Here is a 16,737-nt window from a genome sequence, read left to right on the forward strand (position 1 = left end):
CTTAATCTAATCTAGTTAAATTTACTCTGCTGTAGAAACTATTTTTGTAAGCTGCCTCAAATCTTTTTTTTTTTTTTTAATGAGACTGAGTATACATACGTATACACTTAAAAAAAATGGCAAAAATAGATAATTAACAAACAGATGACAGGAGCCTGGTGTAATTCAATTATTACCTTCAATACTTACATGTTGTCAGCAAAGAAACAGCTGGCTTGCTTTTGCACCTTTTCCATCTCATCCTTTCTCCACCGGGCACGCTGTACTGTCATATGCTTCCGGCCCAGGACCAACACTCGAAGATTTTGCTTGGCTAGTTGAGAGACCACATTCAAGAGCTAAAAAACACAAAACCAGACCCCAAGAGGGTCAAGGGAAGAAGAATCTCAAGTAAGTGGAGTGATTCTTCCAACTGATGATCTCAATAGTGAAACACTTTTTTGTAAGGGATAAGAAAAACAATGTCCATCTTTTTAAATCTGAGGAAAATGCTTCTTTTCTACAAATTAATGTCTAACACCTGTCCAATGATCAGTTTCCATTGGAGCCAGGCTGTTGTTGTTTTTTTTAAATAAGCATAAACTAGATTTTTTAAAAACTGTGTTCCCTAGAGTCCACTGGGATAGAGACAGGGAGGCTAAGGAAGATGGGGTTTTGTTCCTATATACTCCAAACCCTGTATCAACCAAAACAGCTCAGCTTTTGCAAATTTATATAATAGCATTCTACCTAAGTTTTCATTCAAATAAAGGGTTCTTCTTACTTTAAAAGTTTGTAAGTAGCTAGACTAGATAGTGCCGCAACCTTTTGCAGTGAGGATTCAAGATCTGGAGAAGGGGCTGCGCACAGATATACTAGACAAGAAATATAAATTTAGAAGGCATGGGGGAAGCCAGGCAGAGCTCTTACTCTCTAGTGGAGTGACTCCCTGAATCTCGGGACCCATAGCTTTTTATTTATTAGACTAGAATACACATTTGCCCTTTAGCAAAGCAAACAGTCATTTCAATGGTAAGGTTTGGTAAACAATAAAGGATTATCAGGTTAGGGCAGTGGTCAGCAAACTGCAGCTCGTGAGCCACAGCGGCTCTTTGGCCCCTTGAGTGTGACTCTTCCACAAAATATCACGTGCGAGCGCACATGTACAGTGCAATTGAAACTTCGTGGCCGATGCGCAGAAAGCCACACTCAAGGGGCCAAAGAGCCGCATGTGGCTCGTGAGCCACAGTTTGCTGACCAATGGGTTAGGGGATTGCCTTCAGTCATTTAGCCAGTAGGAGGTAATATTATGCTGATTCTCAGCCCTTGCTGAATATCAAAGTCCATCAGCCTTCTGATGGACTTCTCGCATTTATATGTTAACCACTTGTTGGTCTTTGACTCCGCCAACCTTTCCATGTCATGCTTCTGCTGAGACTGCTACCTTTCATTGGAATTTTCTTTCTCCCAAAGGAATGTAAATGTCATCTTCCATCTTCTAGCCCACTTTCCAGTCAATGAATTTACCCCCATTCTTTTCATTCCCCACATGTCTTGTGTGCATATGAACTCCTCTTAAAAGTCTAGACTTGGATTTTTAGTAAATCTAGTACTTTGGTGAGCTTGCCTATAGTCAGTCCTTCATAAGGAAAAGTCTGAAAATTACTTTCTTTTTTAAAAAAATATATTTTAGGCGCGGCGGTTTGCCGCATCACGGAAGATGGCAGCTGCAGCGTTGAACGCCGGGGTGGGCTCCTCTACCACGGGGCCTTCGGCGGCCTCGAGCGCGGTCTTGCAGGCTGCGGCCGGCATGTACGAGCAGCTCAAGGGCGAGTGGAACCGTAAAAGCCCCAACCTCAGCAAGTGTGGGGAAGAGCTGGGCCGTCTCAAGCTGGTTCTGCTGGAGCTCAACTTCCTGCCAACCACAGGGACCAAACTGACCAAACAGCAGCTCATTATGGCCCGTGATAAACTGGAGATTGGCGCCCAGTGGAGTATCCTATGCAAGGATATCCCCTCCTTCGAGCGCTACATGGCCCAGCTCAAATGTTACTACTTCGATTACAAAACCGGGTGGTTGAGTTCCACACGGAGTTGGAGCGGCTGCCTGTCAAGGACATCTAGACCAACGTATACATTAAGCATCCTGTGTCCCTTGAGCAGTACCTAATGGAGGGCAGCTACAACAAGGTGTTCCTGGCCAAAGGCAACATCCCTGCCGAGAGTTATACCTTCTTCATCGACATCCTGCTTGGCACTATCAGAGATGAGATTGCTGGATGCATCGAGAAGGCCTACGAGAAAATCCTCTTTACTGAGGCCACTCGGATCCTCTTCTTCAACACACCCAAAAAGATGACAGACTATGCCAAAAAGCGAGGGTGGGTCCTGGGCCTCAACAACTACTACAGCTTTGCCAGCCAGCCCCAGAAACCAGAAGATACCACCATCCCCTCCACGGAGCTGGCCAAACAGGTCATCGAGTATGCCCAGCAGCTGGAAATGATCGTCTGAGCCCAGCAGGCACTGAGTGGGACAGAGCTTACATTATTGAAAGCAGTTGCAGTGCAGGGTTTCCTCTAATAAAGGTGAATGGACATTCAAAATATATATATATATATATATATATATATATATATATATATATATATATATATTTTATTGATTTTTTACAGAGAGGAAGGGAGAGGGATAGAGAGTTAGAAACATCAATGAGAGAGAAACATCCATCAGCTGCCTCCTGCACACCCCCTATTGGGTATGTGCCCACAACCAAAGTACATGCCCTTGACTGGAATCGAACCTGGGACCCTTCAGTCTGCAGGCCGACGCTCTATCCACGAGCCAAACCAGTCAGGGCTGAAAATTACTTTCATGTAAAACCTATTAAACTAAGTTACTATATTAAATAAAATAAAAGCTACTGAAAAATTATAATTTATGTTATATAATAGTGTGTTAGAAATATAAAAGTTCTTTAATTTATAAGAGTTGCTGGGCCTTCGAAAATCACAAATTCAAAGTCATTGAAGAAATCCTTAATTTATTGGGTCTTGGTTAGAAAAGGCACTGATTTTAGTCTAGCTTCCATTTACTCATAATTTCTTCCCATGTAGATTTTCAAGATATTACTTAAAATTCTTTAATCAATAACATTTCTTTCATTTGTTGCCAAATATTGCTTTAGTACCTGTTATGTCTAATATACATTTAGACTGTCTGACAATCAAATAGTGAATTAGCAAGGGCTGAATTTTTAAATTACTGTTTAGTGCTTTGATTTATATTGTGTGTTTTTTGTCCATTCTACTTTTCTTATTATTTTAGGAAACATAATTGGTTTTACTATTATTAATTCTAGAATCACTGATAGTAAATTACTAATTCTAGATTTAAGAGACAGAATAGATACAACTTGCCCATTGAATGTGAGTTAATAAACAAGCAGAGAAGTGTACCAAGACCAGTGTGAGGACTCTAAACCCAAAGCTTTACAACCAATAAAATATAATTATTTTCTTCCAAGCTAGGAATAATGGCTTCTGTGTTCATTCAACAGTTATTTTCTTGGCCTCTCTATGTATAAGGCACATGGTAGGTATCATAGCCTACACAATTTTAAAAGACATGGTCCCTGCCTTTAGTGACAAAGTACGTAATAATTTTCTTACCCAACAACCAAGCCTAGGAAAATATATATGCTGACTCCACATATATGGAAAGTTTACTAAACATTTTCTGATTAACTGAAGAATATGTACATATCTATTTTTATCCAGCATAAAAGTAGCTCAATTTGAAAACTTGAAAAATATAGACTAGAAGGAAGACGAAAGAGAACACTTGTATCTCACTACCCAAAGAGTATTAACGTGTACAGGGTGGGGGCAAAAGTACATTTACAGTTGTGAGTACATGAAGCACAGGATTTACTCGTGTACTATTATTTATTAATTATTGTATTATTTTCCATACAAATTAGTGTAAACCTACATTTGTCCATTCCTGTATATATATATGTATATATATATATCAAGTGTATATATTACTATATTTATGTTAGGGCATTAAATATACTCTCATAGTGACAGAAAACAAAATTATATATAGATATATATTTTTAAATCCTCACCTGAGGATATGTTTTTATTGATTTTTTAGGGAGAGAAAGAGAGAAAGAAAAAGAGAGATAAGTTGCCTCTCATACATGCCCCAACCAGATTGAGCCAGCAACCTAGGTATGTGCCCCAAGATTGGGAATCGAACATGTAATCTTTTGGTGTGTGAGATGATGCTGCAACCAACTGAGCCACATGGCCAAGGCCATTCTTCATAATATAAACTAAGAGGTATAACAAAGAAAATAGCTACTGGCAAGTAATAATCACTTAATTCTAGGTAATAAGTATTAATTCAAAATTAATTCACTAGAATCCTAGGTTTCAAGGGGTATGGGTTGGAGAGAGAAAATATGAACACAAACTGTCTTCAATTTCTATTTGAAAACAGCTTTATCAAGATACAATTCATCTTTCCTATATAATAAAAGGCTAATATGCAAATTGTACCCATGGGAAGGAGTTCAACCAACCGGGAGTTAGTTAGACCTGTGTTGACCACCAGGGGACGGTGCAGAACATGGCGGGTGTTCGCGATGCAGCGCTGGCAGCGGAGGCGCTGTCGGCCCCAATGAGAGCAGGACCATGGCGGATGGTGGAGCAGGTGAGTGGGTGGTGCCAGACCAAGGCAGGTGCGAAGGGAGGCCCCAGCCGGTGGTGGCTGCAGGCAGTTGGGGGAAGGGGGGTCCCGGCCAGGAGCCAGCAGCTGGCAGCCGCTAGGGACCCTACTGATACACAAATTTTGTGCACTGGGCCTCTAGTATATAATAAAATTCACTCATTTAAAGTATATAGTTCAATTATTTTTAGTATATTCACAGATAAGTGTGTTCACCACCAGCCAATTTTAGAACATTTAATCACCTCAAAAGGAGAGCTTGTACCTTTTAGCTGTCATTCTGCACCTCCCACTTCCCTATCCCAAGCAACCACGAATCTTTGTCTTTTATAGACTTTACTATTTTAGGCTTTCATGTGAATGGAATAATACTGTATTTACTAGTCTTTTTATTCTATGCATTTAATATAACTTTATAAGCTATTATTCTATTAAAAGTTAGGCTATTAATCAAAAGCAAACATCTATACTAAGAAAAGTGTAGTTCATGAATTCAAACACCTCAAGACATCGAGGGTGCATGTCCTTCAGAATATACTTATAACATTCCTTTCTTAAAGCTATGTTGAGATTACAGATAACTTTCAATGATCCCAGATATAAAATGGCAACTGGCTTCATTAAGAGAAATGACAATTTTTTTTAAAGTTTCTATATGAATTCCCACAAAGTTATTGTAAAGGCACACAAAAATATTCAAACAAACACAATTTTTGATACTGATTGTTTAAGTTTTCATGCAACTGAGAAAACATGGCTTAAAGAAAAACACAATTGGGTCTTCACATTTATACTGAGGTGTAGAAAAAAATAGCCTTGAGTTTACTAATAGTAAGTTAAAGATAGAGGCTCCAGGAAGAGCAGTAAAGACAGTTTGAACTACTTTGGGGCACCATCTTGTGGCTGAGAAATATCTGCCAGAAAAGCTCTTTGAAAATGATGCAAACAAAGGAGAATAAAGGAAAGACACAGGAAGGAAGGATGAGTGTACAGATTAAAGGCACTGGACTAAAACTCTGTGACAGTCTAGCTATGAGCCTACTTCCTCTGGGGTAAATTCCAAGGCTTGATCAGGTGGGCTAGATCAGAGCGATATTACTCAGAATAGTAAAGAAAAAGAAAATTCACCTTAATTATATGTTAGATCAAAAATAAAACTAGGAGAAATGTTCACTTCTGGGAAAATGGAGTCGATGTATTTTTCTCTGTTTTCCCCACTAATTACAACTAAGAAGCTCAGACATTATATATAAAACAAACACAAGACTTTGAAAGGTAGAGTGGAAAAGGAAGATTGGTTAGGTACCTCAGGACATGAGGAATGACATGGTGGTGAGTTCCTTGGATTTTCTTTTTGTCTTATATATCCTAGACTTGAAGTTGAAGAAGCCAGCAACCTGAAAACGCCAATGAAAGCAGACCAAAAAAAAGACCAACAAAGGCATGTTCTCTCTAGCCAATGAACTAGGAAAGAGACAGTCTAGCAAGATATAACATGTATTACCTAAAGCAACCATTAAATATGCAATGCAAAGAGATACACTAAAAACCACTATGCTAAAAACAAAACAAAACACTATAGATAGATAAAAATGGAATTCTTAAAAAAAAGTTCAAATAGCCCACAGGAAGGTAGGAAAAATAAAACAGAAAAATTAAAAACAGAGATGTCAGAAAACAATAAATAAAATGGCAGGCATAAGCCTTAGCATATCAAAATTAGCATGAAATATAAAGGGTTTAAATACATTAATTAAAAGACAGAGGCTGGCAGAGTGGATTGAAAAACATGACCCAGCAGTATGCTATCTAAAAAAACTTGCTTCTAATATAACAGTATAGGCTAGTGGAAGGTAAAAAGATGGAAAAAAATATATAATGTAAACACAAAGGAAAGCTGGAGTAACTATATTAATATAAAATAAAGTAGAGAGAAACCAAGATGGCGGCATAGGTTAACGCCGGAGATTGCTGCCTCGAACAACCACTTCAAAAAACAACTAAAAGATGGAACGGACATCATCCAGAACCACAGGAAGGCTGGCTGAGTGCAAATTCTACAACTAGGAGGAAAGAGAATATCATACCCAGACTCAGAGGAGGCACAGTGCTGAAGTGAAATACTAAGGTGCGGAGTGCACGTGGAGCGGGCTGGAGGCGGAGGGCGCGGTTGTTGTTTTCAATCGGGAGGGAGTTTCAGACTCTGAGCTCCAGATCTGGGTGAGTCTCTAGGGACCCAGACTCAAACGGGAGAAGCGGGACTGTCTGGCTTCGGTCGGAACTCGAAGGCAGCTTTCTCTCCGAGGTTTGCAGCGGTCGCCTCTAGGGACGGAACTGAGAGCAGCCATAACTGCTCGCTCTGGCCCGCCCTGTAGATCCCCGGGGACCCGCCCCGCCCAAGCCTTACACAGAGCCATTTGCCGGATAGCCTCAGGCAAAGGCTAGATTAGCACCGCCCTAGAGATCCAGCACAGAAGCTCTCCCATTGCACACACAGCGGACTCTCATAGCCAGTTAGCCTGGAGGTCAAATCACCCCCGGTATTGCCGACAACAATCAAGGCTTAACTACAACAAGACTGCGCACAAAGACCACTAGGGGGTGCACCAAGAAAGCATAAAAAATGTGGAGACAAAGAAACAGGACAAAACTGTCAATGGAGGATATTGAGTTCAGAACCACACTTTTAAGGTCTCTTAAGAACTGTCTAGAAGCCGTCGATAAATGTAGTGAGATCCTCAAGAAATCTAATGAGACCCTCGATGTTATGATAAAGAACCAACTAGAAATTAAGCATATAGGGACTGAAATAATGAATACTATACAGACTCCCAACAGCAGACCAGAGGAGCACAAGAATCAAGGCAAAGATTTGAAATGCAAAGAAGCAAAAAACACCCAACCAGAAAAGCAAAATGAAAAAAGAATCCAAAAATACGAAGATAGTGTAAGGAGCCTCTGGGACAGCTTCAAGTGTACCAACATCAGAATTATAGGGGTGCCAGAAGATGAGAGAGAGCAAGATATTGAAAACCTATTTGAAGAAATAATGACAGAAAACTTCCCCCACCTGGTGAAAGAAATAGACTTACAGGTCCAGGAAGTGCAGAGAACCCCAAACAAAAGGAACCCAAAGAGGACCACACCAAGACACATCATAATTAAAATGCCAAGAGCAAAAGACAAAGAGAGAATCTTAAAAGCAGCAAGAGAAAGAAACTCAGTTACCTACAAGGGAATACCCATACGACTGTCAGCTGATTTCTCAACAGAAACTTTGCAGGCCAGAAGGGAATGGCAAGAAATATTCAAAGTGATGAATGCCAAGAATCTACAACCAAGATTACTTTATCCAGCAAAGCTATCATTCAGAACTGAAGGTCAGATAAAGAGCTTCACAGATAAGGAAAAGCTAAAGGAGTTCATCACCACCAAACCAGTATTATATGAAATGCTGAAAGGTATCCTTTAAGAAGAGGAAGAAGAAGAAAAAGGTAAAGATACAAATTATGAACAACAAACATGCATCTATCAACAAGTGAATCTAAGAATCAAGTGAATAAATAATCTGGTGATCATAATAGAATCAGGGACATAGAAAGGGAATGGACTGACTATTCTTGGGGGGGAAAGGGGTGTGGGAGATGCGGGAAGAGACTGGACAAATATCGTGCACCTATGGATGAGGACAGTGGGTGGGGAGTGAGGGCGGAGGGTGGGGCGGGAGCTGGGAAGAGGGGAGTTATGGGGGGAAAAAGAGGAACAAATGTAATAATCTGAACAATAAAGATTTAATTAAAAAAAATAAACTCTTAAAAAAAAATAAATAAAGTAGACTTCAGAGCAAAGAAAATTACCATAGACACAGAGGGACAATATATGACAAAAGGGTTACTCCACCAAGGAGACATAAGATCCTAAACAGAGATGCAAAATAGGTGAAGTAAAAGCTGATAAAAAATAAAGGAGAAATAGACAAATCCACTATTATAGTTGTAGACTTTAACACTCATCTGTCAATAATCGAGAAAACTAGACAGATAATCAGCAAGTAAATAGAAGTATTCAATACCGTGTCCATCTTCAAGGATTGGAAGACTCAATATAGCATATAGGTGTCAATTCTCCCCAAATTGATAGATGGGTCTAATGCATTACTATTAAAATCCCAGCAAAATTTTAAGTGGATAAAAAAGCTGTGGTACATTTATACCATGGATACTATTCAGCAGTGAAAAAGAAGAATTTCTTACCCTTTGAGACAGCATGGAGGGACCTGGAGAGTATCATGCTAAGTGAAATAAGTCAGTTAGAGAAAGATAAGCATCACGTTATCGCAATTATATGTGGAATCTATTGAACAAAATAAACTGATGAACAAAATAGATCCAGAGACATGGAAGCATGGGACAGAGTGCAGAATCTTAGAGGGAAGGCAGGGAGAGTGGATAGGAGGCAGGTAATCAGCCAAAGACCTTGTATGCATATATGCATAATCCATGGACATAGACAATAGGATGCTGAAGGCCTGGGCGGGGGGCGGGGGGGAGGGACAACAGGGGTGGGCTGGAGGGAATCAAGGGGGGGAATAGGGGACATATGTAATACTTTCAACAATGAAGATTTAAAAAAAAGATTAACTAAATAAATAAAGTATGTGATATTGCTTGAAGATAGTCATGTATAGATTAACAGAACATAATATATGACCCAGAAATAGGCCTACACAAATATGCCAAGAAAAAATAGCCTTTTCAACAAATGGTGCTAGAGTAATTGGACATGCATAAGTAAAATATGAGCCTCTATCTAAATCTCATACCTTATAGAAAAAAAAAATCAAAATGGATCAATGACTTAAATGTAAACCATAAACTATAAAGTTTTAGAAAAAACCTAGGAGGAAAAAAATCATCATGACGTAGAGCTAGGCAGACACCTAAGACTTGACACCGAAAACATAGTCCATAAAAGAAAAATTAATAAACTGGATTTCATCAAAATTAAAAATGTTTGCTCTGTGAAAGGTCCTGTTAAAAGGATGAAAAGACAAGTTACAGACTGGCAGAAAATATTAGCAAACCACACATCTAACAAAAAACTACTATCTAGAACATATAAAAAAAAAGTTTTAAAAAAGTTAGTCAGTTTTTTAAAAAAGCAAATAATCCAAATAGGACATGAGCAAAGAACTTTCACTGAAGAAGATATATAGATAAGTACATGAAAATGTCTAACATTATTAGCCATCAAAGAAATGCAAATTATAACCCAAAGAGGTATCACTACACACCTATCAGAATGGCTAAAATAAAAAATAGTAGTAACACCAAATGATGGTGAGGATATGGAGAAACTGAATCACTCATATATTGCTGGTAGAAATTTAAAGTAGTACAGCCACTCTGGAAAACAGTTTGGCAGTTTCTTATAAAACTAAGCATGTAACTACCACATAACTGAATTATTGTACTTCTGGGCATTTATCCCAGAAAAATGAAGACTTATGTTCACATAAAAACTTGTACACAATATTTACCTACTTAGGTTTATTTGTAACTAGAGGCCCAGTGCACGAATTTGTGCATGGGTAGAGTCCCTTGGCCTGACAAGCGAATGGGGTCAATCGGGGCCATCTTGCCCAGTCCTGATCAGGGCTGATCAGGGGGAAGGACCATGGGACGTTGGCTGGCCGGCAGCAGGGAGGGACCATAGGAGGTTGGCCAACTGTGGAAGGTTGGCTGTGGGAGCGCACTGACCACCAGGGAGCAGCTCCTGCTTTGAGCGTCTGCCCCCTGGTTTTCAGTGCACATCATAGCAACCGGTCATTTGGTCGACCGGTCGTAACAGCCGCTTAGGCTTTTATATATATACTAGGAACCCAGCGCGCAATTTGAAATCGCGTGGCGCCGCCCACCCTCGAGTCGCCGGTCCAGCTCTGCCTCCCTCCCTGGGCCCTGCAGCAGCTGCTGGTCTGGCCCTGCCTCGCTCCCCAGGCCACACAGTAGCCACGGCTGCTGCCGGTCTGGCCCTGCCTCCCTCTCTGGCCCTTGAAGCAGCCGTGGCGCTGCTGATCAGGCCCTCCCCCAGCACAGGCACGCAGAGGCCCCTGCCGCCCCACCCCCAATGCTGTGTGCACAACCTCCTCCTGTCCGGTAGATCCATTACGGCATCCCGGTTAAATAGCATATTTCTCTATTATATATAGACTAGGGGCCTGGTGCATGAAATTCATGCACTGGGGCGCGGGGGGGTGTCCCTCAGCCCAGCCTGCCCCCTCTCACATACTGGGAGCCCTCAGGGGATGTCTTAGTGATGGCTTAGGCCCGCTCCCTGCTCCCCTTGGGGATAGGGCCTAAGCCGCAGTCAGGCCTCCCTTTGTGGGAGGTGAGCGGGCTGATCAGGGGAAGGCACCAGCCCCATCACCCCACTGCTGCAGCCACTGCCAGTCACCGCAGCCAGCAAGGTTTTTTCATCAACACGGACACCAGTCCCTTCACCATGAAAAAATGACAACTTTCTTTAGGCATTTTCAAGATGTGTCTTTCATATAATAATGATTTCTTTCTTTTTTTTTTTTTTTATCCTCACCTGAGGGTATGTTTCCATTGATTTTTAGAGAATGTGGAAGAGAAAGGGAAAGACAGAGAGAAACATCAAAGTGAGAAGAAAACTTTGATTGGTTGCCTCCTGCATGAGCCCTGACCTGGGCCCTGGCCGGGGAGGAGCCTGCAACCTAGGTACATGCCCTTGGTCAGAATTGAACTCAGACCCTGCCATCGGCAGGCCAAGGCATTATCCACTGAGCCAAACCGGATAGGGCAGGATATGACATTTCTTAGCCCTCCAGCAGTGGACCTTCGTTTTTTTCGCCAGGAGTGAGGTGAAAAACCATAGATCATCTTATTGGATTCTTATTACTCAAGTTACTAGGAATATTACCAGTGGCATACAGGGAGTTTAACCAATGAGTGGTCAGAAAAGGTGTTTCCTCTGTAGTTCACACCAATCGCGGGCTTGGCACCCCCTCCCCCAGGCCTGACGCCTCTGGGCCAGGCTTCAGGCCTGGGCAGGGGACCCCCAACTCCCCTCGATCACCGGCTCCACCCTCGCCCAGGCCTGACGCCTTGGCCAGAGACGTCGACCCCCATCACCCTCCGATTGCCAGATTGGCCCCTTGCCCAGGCCTGACGCCTCCACCAGAGGTGTCAGGCCTGGGCAGGGGACCCCCATCTCTTTCTGATTGCTGGCTCCGGCCTCGCCCAGGCCTGACGCCTCAACCCCCATCACCCTTCGATCACCAGATTGGCCCCTTGCCCAGGTCTGATGCCTCGGCCAGAGGCGTCAGGCCTGGGCAGGGGACCCCCATCTCTTTCCAATCGCCGGCTCCGCCCTCGCCCAGGCCTGACGCCTCGGCCAGAGGCGTCAACCCCCATCACCCTCCGATCACAGGATCGGCCCCTTGCCCAGGCCTGATGCCTCCGCCAGAGGTGTCAGGCCTGGGCAGGGGACCCCCATCTCTCTCTGATCACCAAATCGGCCCCTCGCCCAGGCCTGACGCCTTGGCCAGAGGCATTAGGCCTGGGCAGGGGACCCCCAGACCCCTCCAATTGCCGGCTCTGCCCCCCGCCTAGGCCTGACGCCTCTGACCCAGGCTTCAGGCCTGGGCAGGGACCCCTATATCCCCCCATAACTGGCTCCTACCCCCACCCAGGCCTGATGCCTCTGGCCCAGGCATCAGGCCTGGGCAGGGGACCCCCATTTCCCCCGATCACCGGCTCCGCCCTCGCCCAGGCCTGACACCTCGGCAAGAGGCATCCACCCCCATCACCCTCCAATCGCAGGATCAGCCCCTTGCTCAGGCCTGACGCCTCCGCCAGAGGCGTGAGGCCTGGGCAGGGGACCCCCATCTCCCCCCGATCACCGGCTTCTGGGGCTTCTGGGGCCGACCTGCGGCCCGGGATGGGCAGCTCCCGCTGGCGGCTGCGCTGTCCTGCCCTGCCTGCAGTATGCAAATTAGCCGCCATCTTGTTGGCAGTTAATTTGCATATCGTGATGATTAGCCAATGGGAGGCATAGCAAAGGTACGGTCAATTACCATGTTTGTCTATTATTAGATAGAATAGATAGTCAAAAGACCGGAAACAATCCAGATTGTTAAACTTTGTATATCTAAACCATGGAATACTCATCCTATCTAATAAAAGAGAAACATGATAATTAGCATACGTCCGTTACCCTTCCCATTGGCTAATCAGCGAGATATGCAAATTAACTGCCAGCCAAGATGGTGGCCGGCAGCCAGGCAGCTGGAAGCTAACATGAGGCTTGCTTGCTTCAGTGACGGAGGAAACCAATGCTCCCCGCCTGCCTTGCCGGCCTCTGAGCCTGCAGTTTGAAACATTGTTACAAATATAGAAGCTAAACAAAACCCCATAAACCTGCTTTCAGCCCACCGGGATCTCAGAGCTGGAGTTGATACAGTGTTTCGATTATAGAACCCAAACAAACCTGATACCTGCTTTTAGCAGCAGAGGCCTCAGAGCTGGAGCCAGAGCTAAACCTGGCCCAGAATAAAAAGAAAAAGAAAAAAAGGAGCAGATGGGAGCTTCAGTCACCCGCCAGCCTGAAAACAGCCCTCAGCCCCTCACCCAGACTGGCCAGGCACCCCAGTGGGGACCCCCACCCTGAAGGGTGTGTGACCAGCTGCAAACAGCCATCATCCCCTCATCCAGGCTGGCCAGGCACCCCAGTGGGGACCCCCACCCTGATCCAGGACACCCTTCAGGGCAAACCAGCAAGCCCCCACCCATGCACCAGGGCTCTATCCTATATAGTAAAAGGGTAATATGCCTCCCAGCACCGGGATCAGCGGAGCTGAGAGGCCTCCAGGCACCGGGATCAGTGTGACAGGGGGTAGCACCCAAACCCCCTGATCGCCCTGTGGCTCTGAATGTGACAGGGGGCGGGGCCACAACCTCCCTATCCGCCCTGCTCTGTTCATGACAGGGGAAGGTGCCCCAACCCCCTGATCAGCCCTGCTCTGTGCCTGATAGGGGGGAGCTCCCCAACCCCCTGATCGCCCTGCAGCTCTGTGTGTGACAGGGTGCAGCACCCCAACACCCCCACCCACGGGCCCTGCTCTGTGTGTGACAGGGGGCAGCACCCCAACCCCCTGATTGGCCCTGCTCTCTGTGTGACAGGTTGTGGTGCCACAACCTCCCCATCGACCCTGCCTTGAGTGTGACAGGGGGTGGTGCCCCAACCCCCCAATCAGCCCTACCCTGAGTGTGACTGAGGGTGGCATCGCAACATCCGATCTGCCCTGCTCTGTGCATGACAGGGGAAGGCGCCCTAACTCCCCAATCAGCCCTGCTCTGAGCCAGACCACGGGCTGCACCTAGGGATTGGGCCTGCCCTCTGCCACCCGGGAGCAGGCCCAAGCCAGCAGGTCGTTATCTCCCGTGGGGTCCCAGACTGTGAGAGGGCACAGGCTGGGCTGAGGGAACCCCCCCCGCCCCAGTGCACAAATTTTTGTGCACCGGGCCTCTAGTCCTATATAATAAAAGCCTAATATGCAAATTGTCCCCTCAGGTGGTTGTTCAACCAGGAGAGTGGGTGTTCAACTGCTCGCTATGACATGCGCTGACCACCAGGGGGCGGTGCGGAACATGGCAGGCATTGGCGATGCGGCACTGGCAGTGGGTGGCAGTGGAGGTGCTGCCCGCCCTGATGGGCCCTGACTAGAGTGAGACCATGGTGGGATGGTGGAGCAGGTGAGTGGGTGGCACCAGGCAAACGCGGGTGTGAGCGAGGGCCCAATCACCCTGCAGATAGCGACCAGCAGTGGAGGCGGGTGTGGCCACTGCCCAGCTCCCAGGTGCTGAGGGAGCTAGGTGGGGGGCCTGGCCCCGACCAATCGCCCTGCAGGTGGAATGGTGGAGTAGGTGATGGGGCAGCGCCAGGCCATGGTGGGGTGCCAGATGGGGCTGTGGGGCTGCAAGGCTGGAGGCACGAGCTGGGGTTGCAAAGCTGGGGATGCGAGCTGGGGCTCGATCCCTGCAGGCCACCCCAAGGAACCCCACCCATGCATGAATTCGTGCACCAGGCCTCTAGTCTATCCTATATAATAAACGGGGGCAAATTGACCCTAATGACAGAATGACCAGAATGACTGCTCGACCAGTCACTATGAGGCACACTGACCACCTCTCGGTCCCTTTCCCCAGCTGGCAGGCTCCCATCACGCGACTGCAAACAGGGAACCAGGGGTAGGTGCCGGGGGACATGGGTGGCACCAGGCCAAGGCCCCTGCTCCACCTGTTGCCCCCACACAGACGGTGACCCGTGGCGGGGGTGGGGCCGGCAAGCAGGCGGGAATGTCTGACCTCTCAGTGCCTCCCCTGGCTAGCAGGCTCTGATTGCCCAATGGCAAACAGGGATCCAGGGGTGTCTGGCAGCGGGCAACTGGGGAAGATGGCCCTGATCATAGCCCAGGCCTAGGGACGATACCTGTGTGCAAATTTTGTGTGCTGGGCCTCTAGTATATATATATATATAAAAACCAAGCGACTGGAACAACCAGTCACTATGATGCGTACAGCGGCTGGGCAACTGGCCTGATGGGGGCGGGGCTGGGTGGCCAACCTCCCATGGCCCCTCCCCCTGACCGGCTGGCTCCGATCGGGGTGGGCTGGCTGGACCCCACCCATGCACTAATTTGTGCATTGGGCCTCTAGTAAAAATATATTAAACACAATAAAAGTAGTTAAAGTGATAAATTTTATGTAATGTATATTTTAACATAATAGAACTTTTTATTGTAGAAATTTAAAAAATAAACAAAAGGCAGAATAGCCCAATGTGCCCATCACCCAGCTTTAGTAAGAACAATCAGCTCATGGGCAATCCAATTTATCTGTATCACCTCCCACTTCTGCCTCTTAGATTATTTGGACATAAGGCTCTAAAAAAAGAAGCATAATACCATTATCACATGTAAAAAATTAACAATAATTCCTTAACATAAAATATACAGTGTTTATATTTCTGAGTCATAACTTTTTCTAGTATTTTCTTTTTTTAATCAGGATATAAAAAGCTCCATACTCTGCAATTTCTTGATTGCAGTTAAAGAAATGTGGCTGTCTTAAGGAATTTCACATATTTAGATTTTTGCCAACAGTAACTCTATGGTATCAGGTAAAATATTCCCCAGTCCTCTCTATTTCTTTTAAAGTGGTAGTTGGATCTAGAGACTTTATGAGATTCAAGGGTTGTTTTTTTTTTTGGTTGGTGTGTGTGCATTTAAAATGTGGCCCTCATCAAAAATTAATGAGAACTGCCCTGGCCAGTGTGACTCAGTTGGTTAGAGTGTCATCCCAAGCCAAAGGATCTTGGGTTTAATCCCTGGTCATGGTGAGTACAGATGTTTATCTATCTATCATCTATCTATCTATCTATCTATCTATCTATCTATCTATCTATCTATCTACCTACCTATCTATCATTTCTGTCTGTCTGTCTCTCTCCTCCTTTTCCTCTCTCTCTCTCTCCTCCTTCTCTTTCTAGAATCAATAAAAACACATCCTAAGGTGAGGATTAAAAAAAATTAACAAGACTTGTATGCATGCATATAAGCATAAGCGATGGATGTGGACAACAGGGAGTGAGGGTGAGAGCAGGATTGGGGATGAGAGGACATTGGGGGGATAAGGACACATTTGTAATATCTTAATCAATAAAGGGAAAATAAATAAAATTAAAAAAAATTAACGAGAACCTTCTCTGTCAGTCACTATGCTGGGGTTACCGATGATACAGATGTAAAGACACATTTATCCCTAACCTCCAGTATTTAGCAATCAAATGATAGTAATATAATGTATTGTTAAGAAGGAGCACAAAGGATGGGCACTTAAATCAGACTGGGGCTGGGGAGTGTGGTTAGAGAAGTCTCCACAGAGGAAGAGATAGCTGAGCTGAGTATTCAGATGAATTATCCAGATAAGGAATGGGAGT

The 16,737-nt window shown here is 45.0% G+C and overlaps 1 protein-coding gene and 1 pseudogene across 2 annotated transcripts in view; one reads left to right on the forward strand and one right to left on the reverse strand.

The window, feature by feature from the left end:
• The window catches only part of LOC118677933 (protein only RNase P catalytic subunit), a 168,808-nt gene that overhangs the window by 7,544 nt on the left and 144,527 nt on the right, over window positions 1–16,737 (reverse strand). For both annotated transcript variants that reach the window (XM_036353134.1, XM_036353135.1), the window contains one exon: window positions 190–338. In XM_036353134.1, coding sequence (XP_036209027.1) covers window positions 190–338 — 149 coding nt within the window. The remainder of the gene's footprint in view (window positions 1–189; window positions 339–16,737) is intronic.
• LOC118678080 lies at window positions 1,682–2,585 on the forward strand (annotated as a pseudogene).

Source organism: Myotis myotis, unplaced genomic scaffold, assembly GCF_014108235.1.
Source record: "Myotis myotis isolate mMyoMyo1 unplaced genomic scaffold, mMyoMyo1.p scaffold_m19_p_1, whole genome shotgun sequence".
Taxonomy (NCBI): Eukaryota; Metazoa; Chordata; class Mammalia; order Chiroptera; family Vespertilionidae; genus Myotis; species Myotis myotis.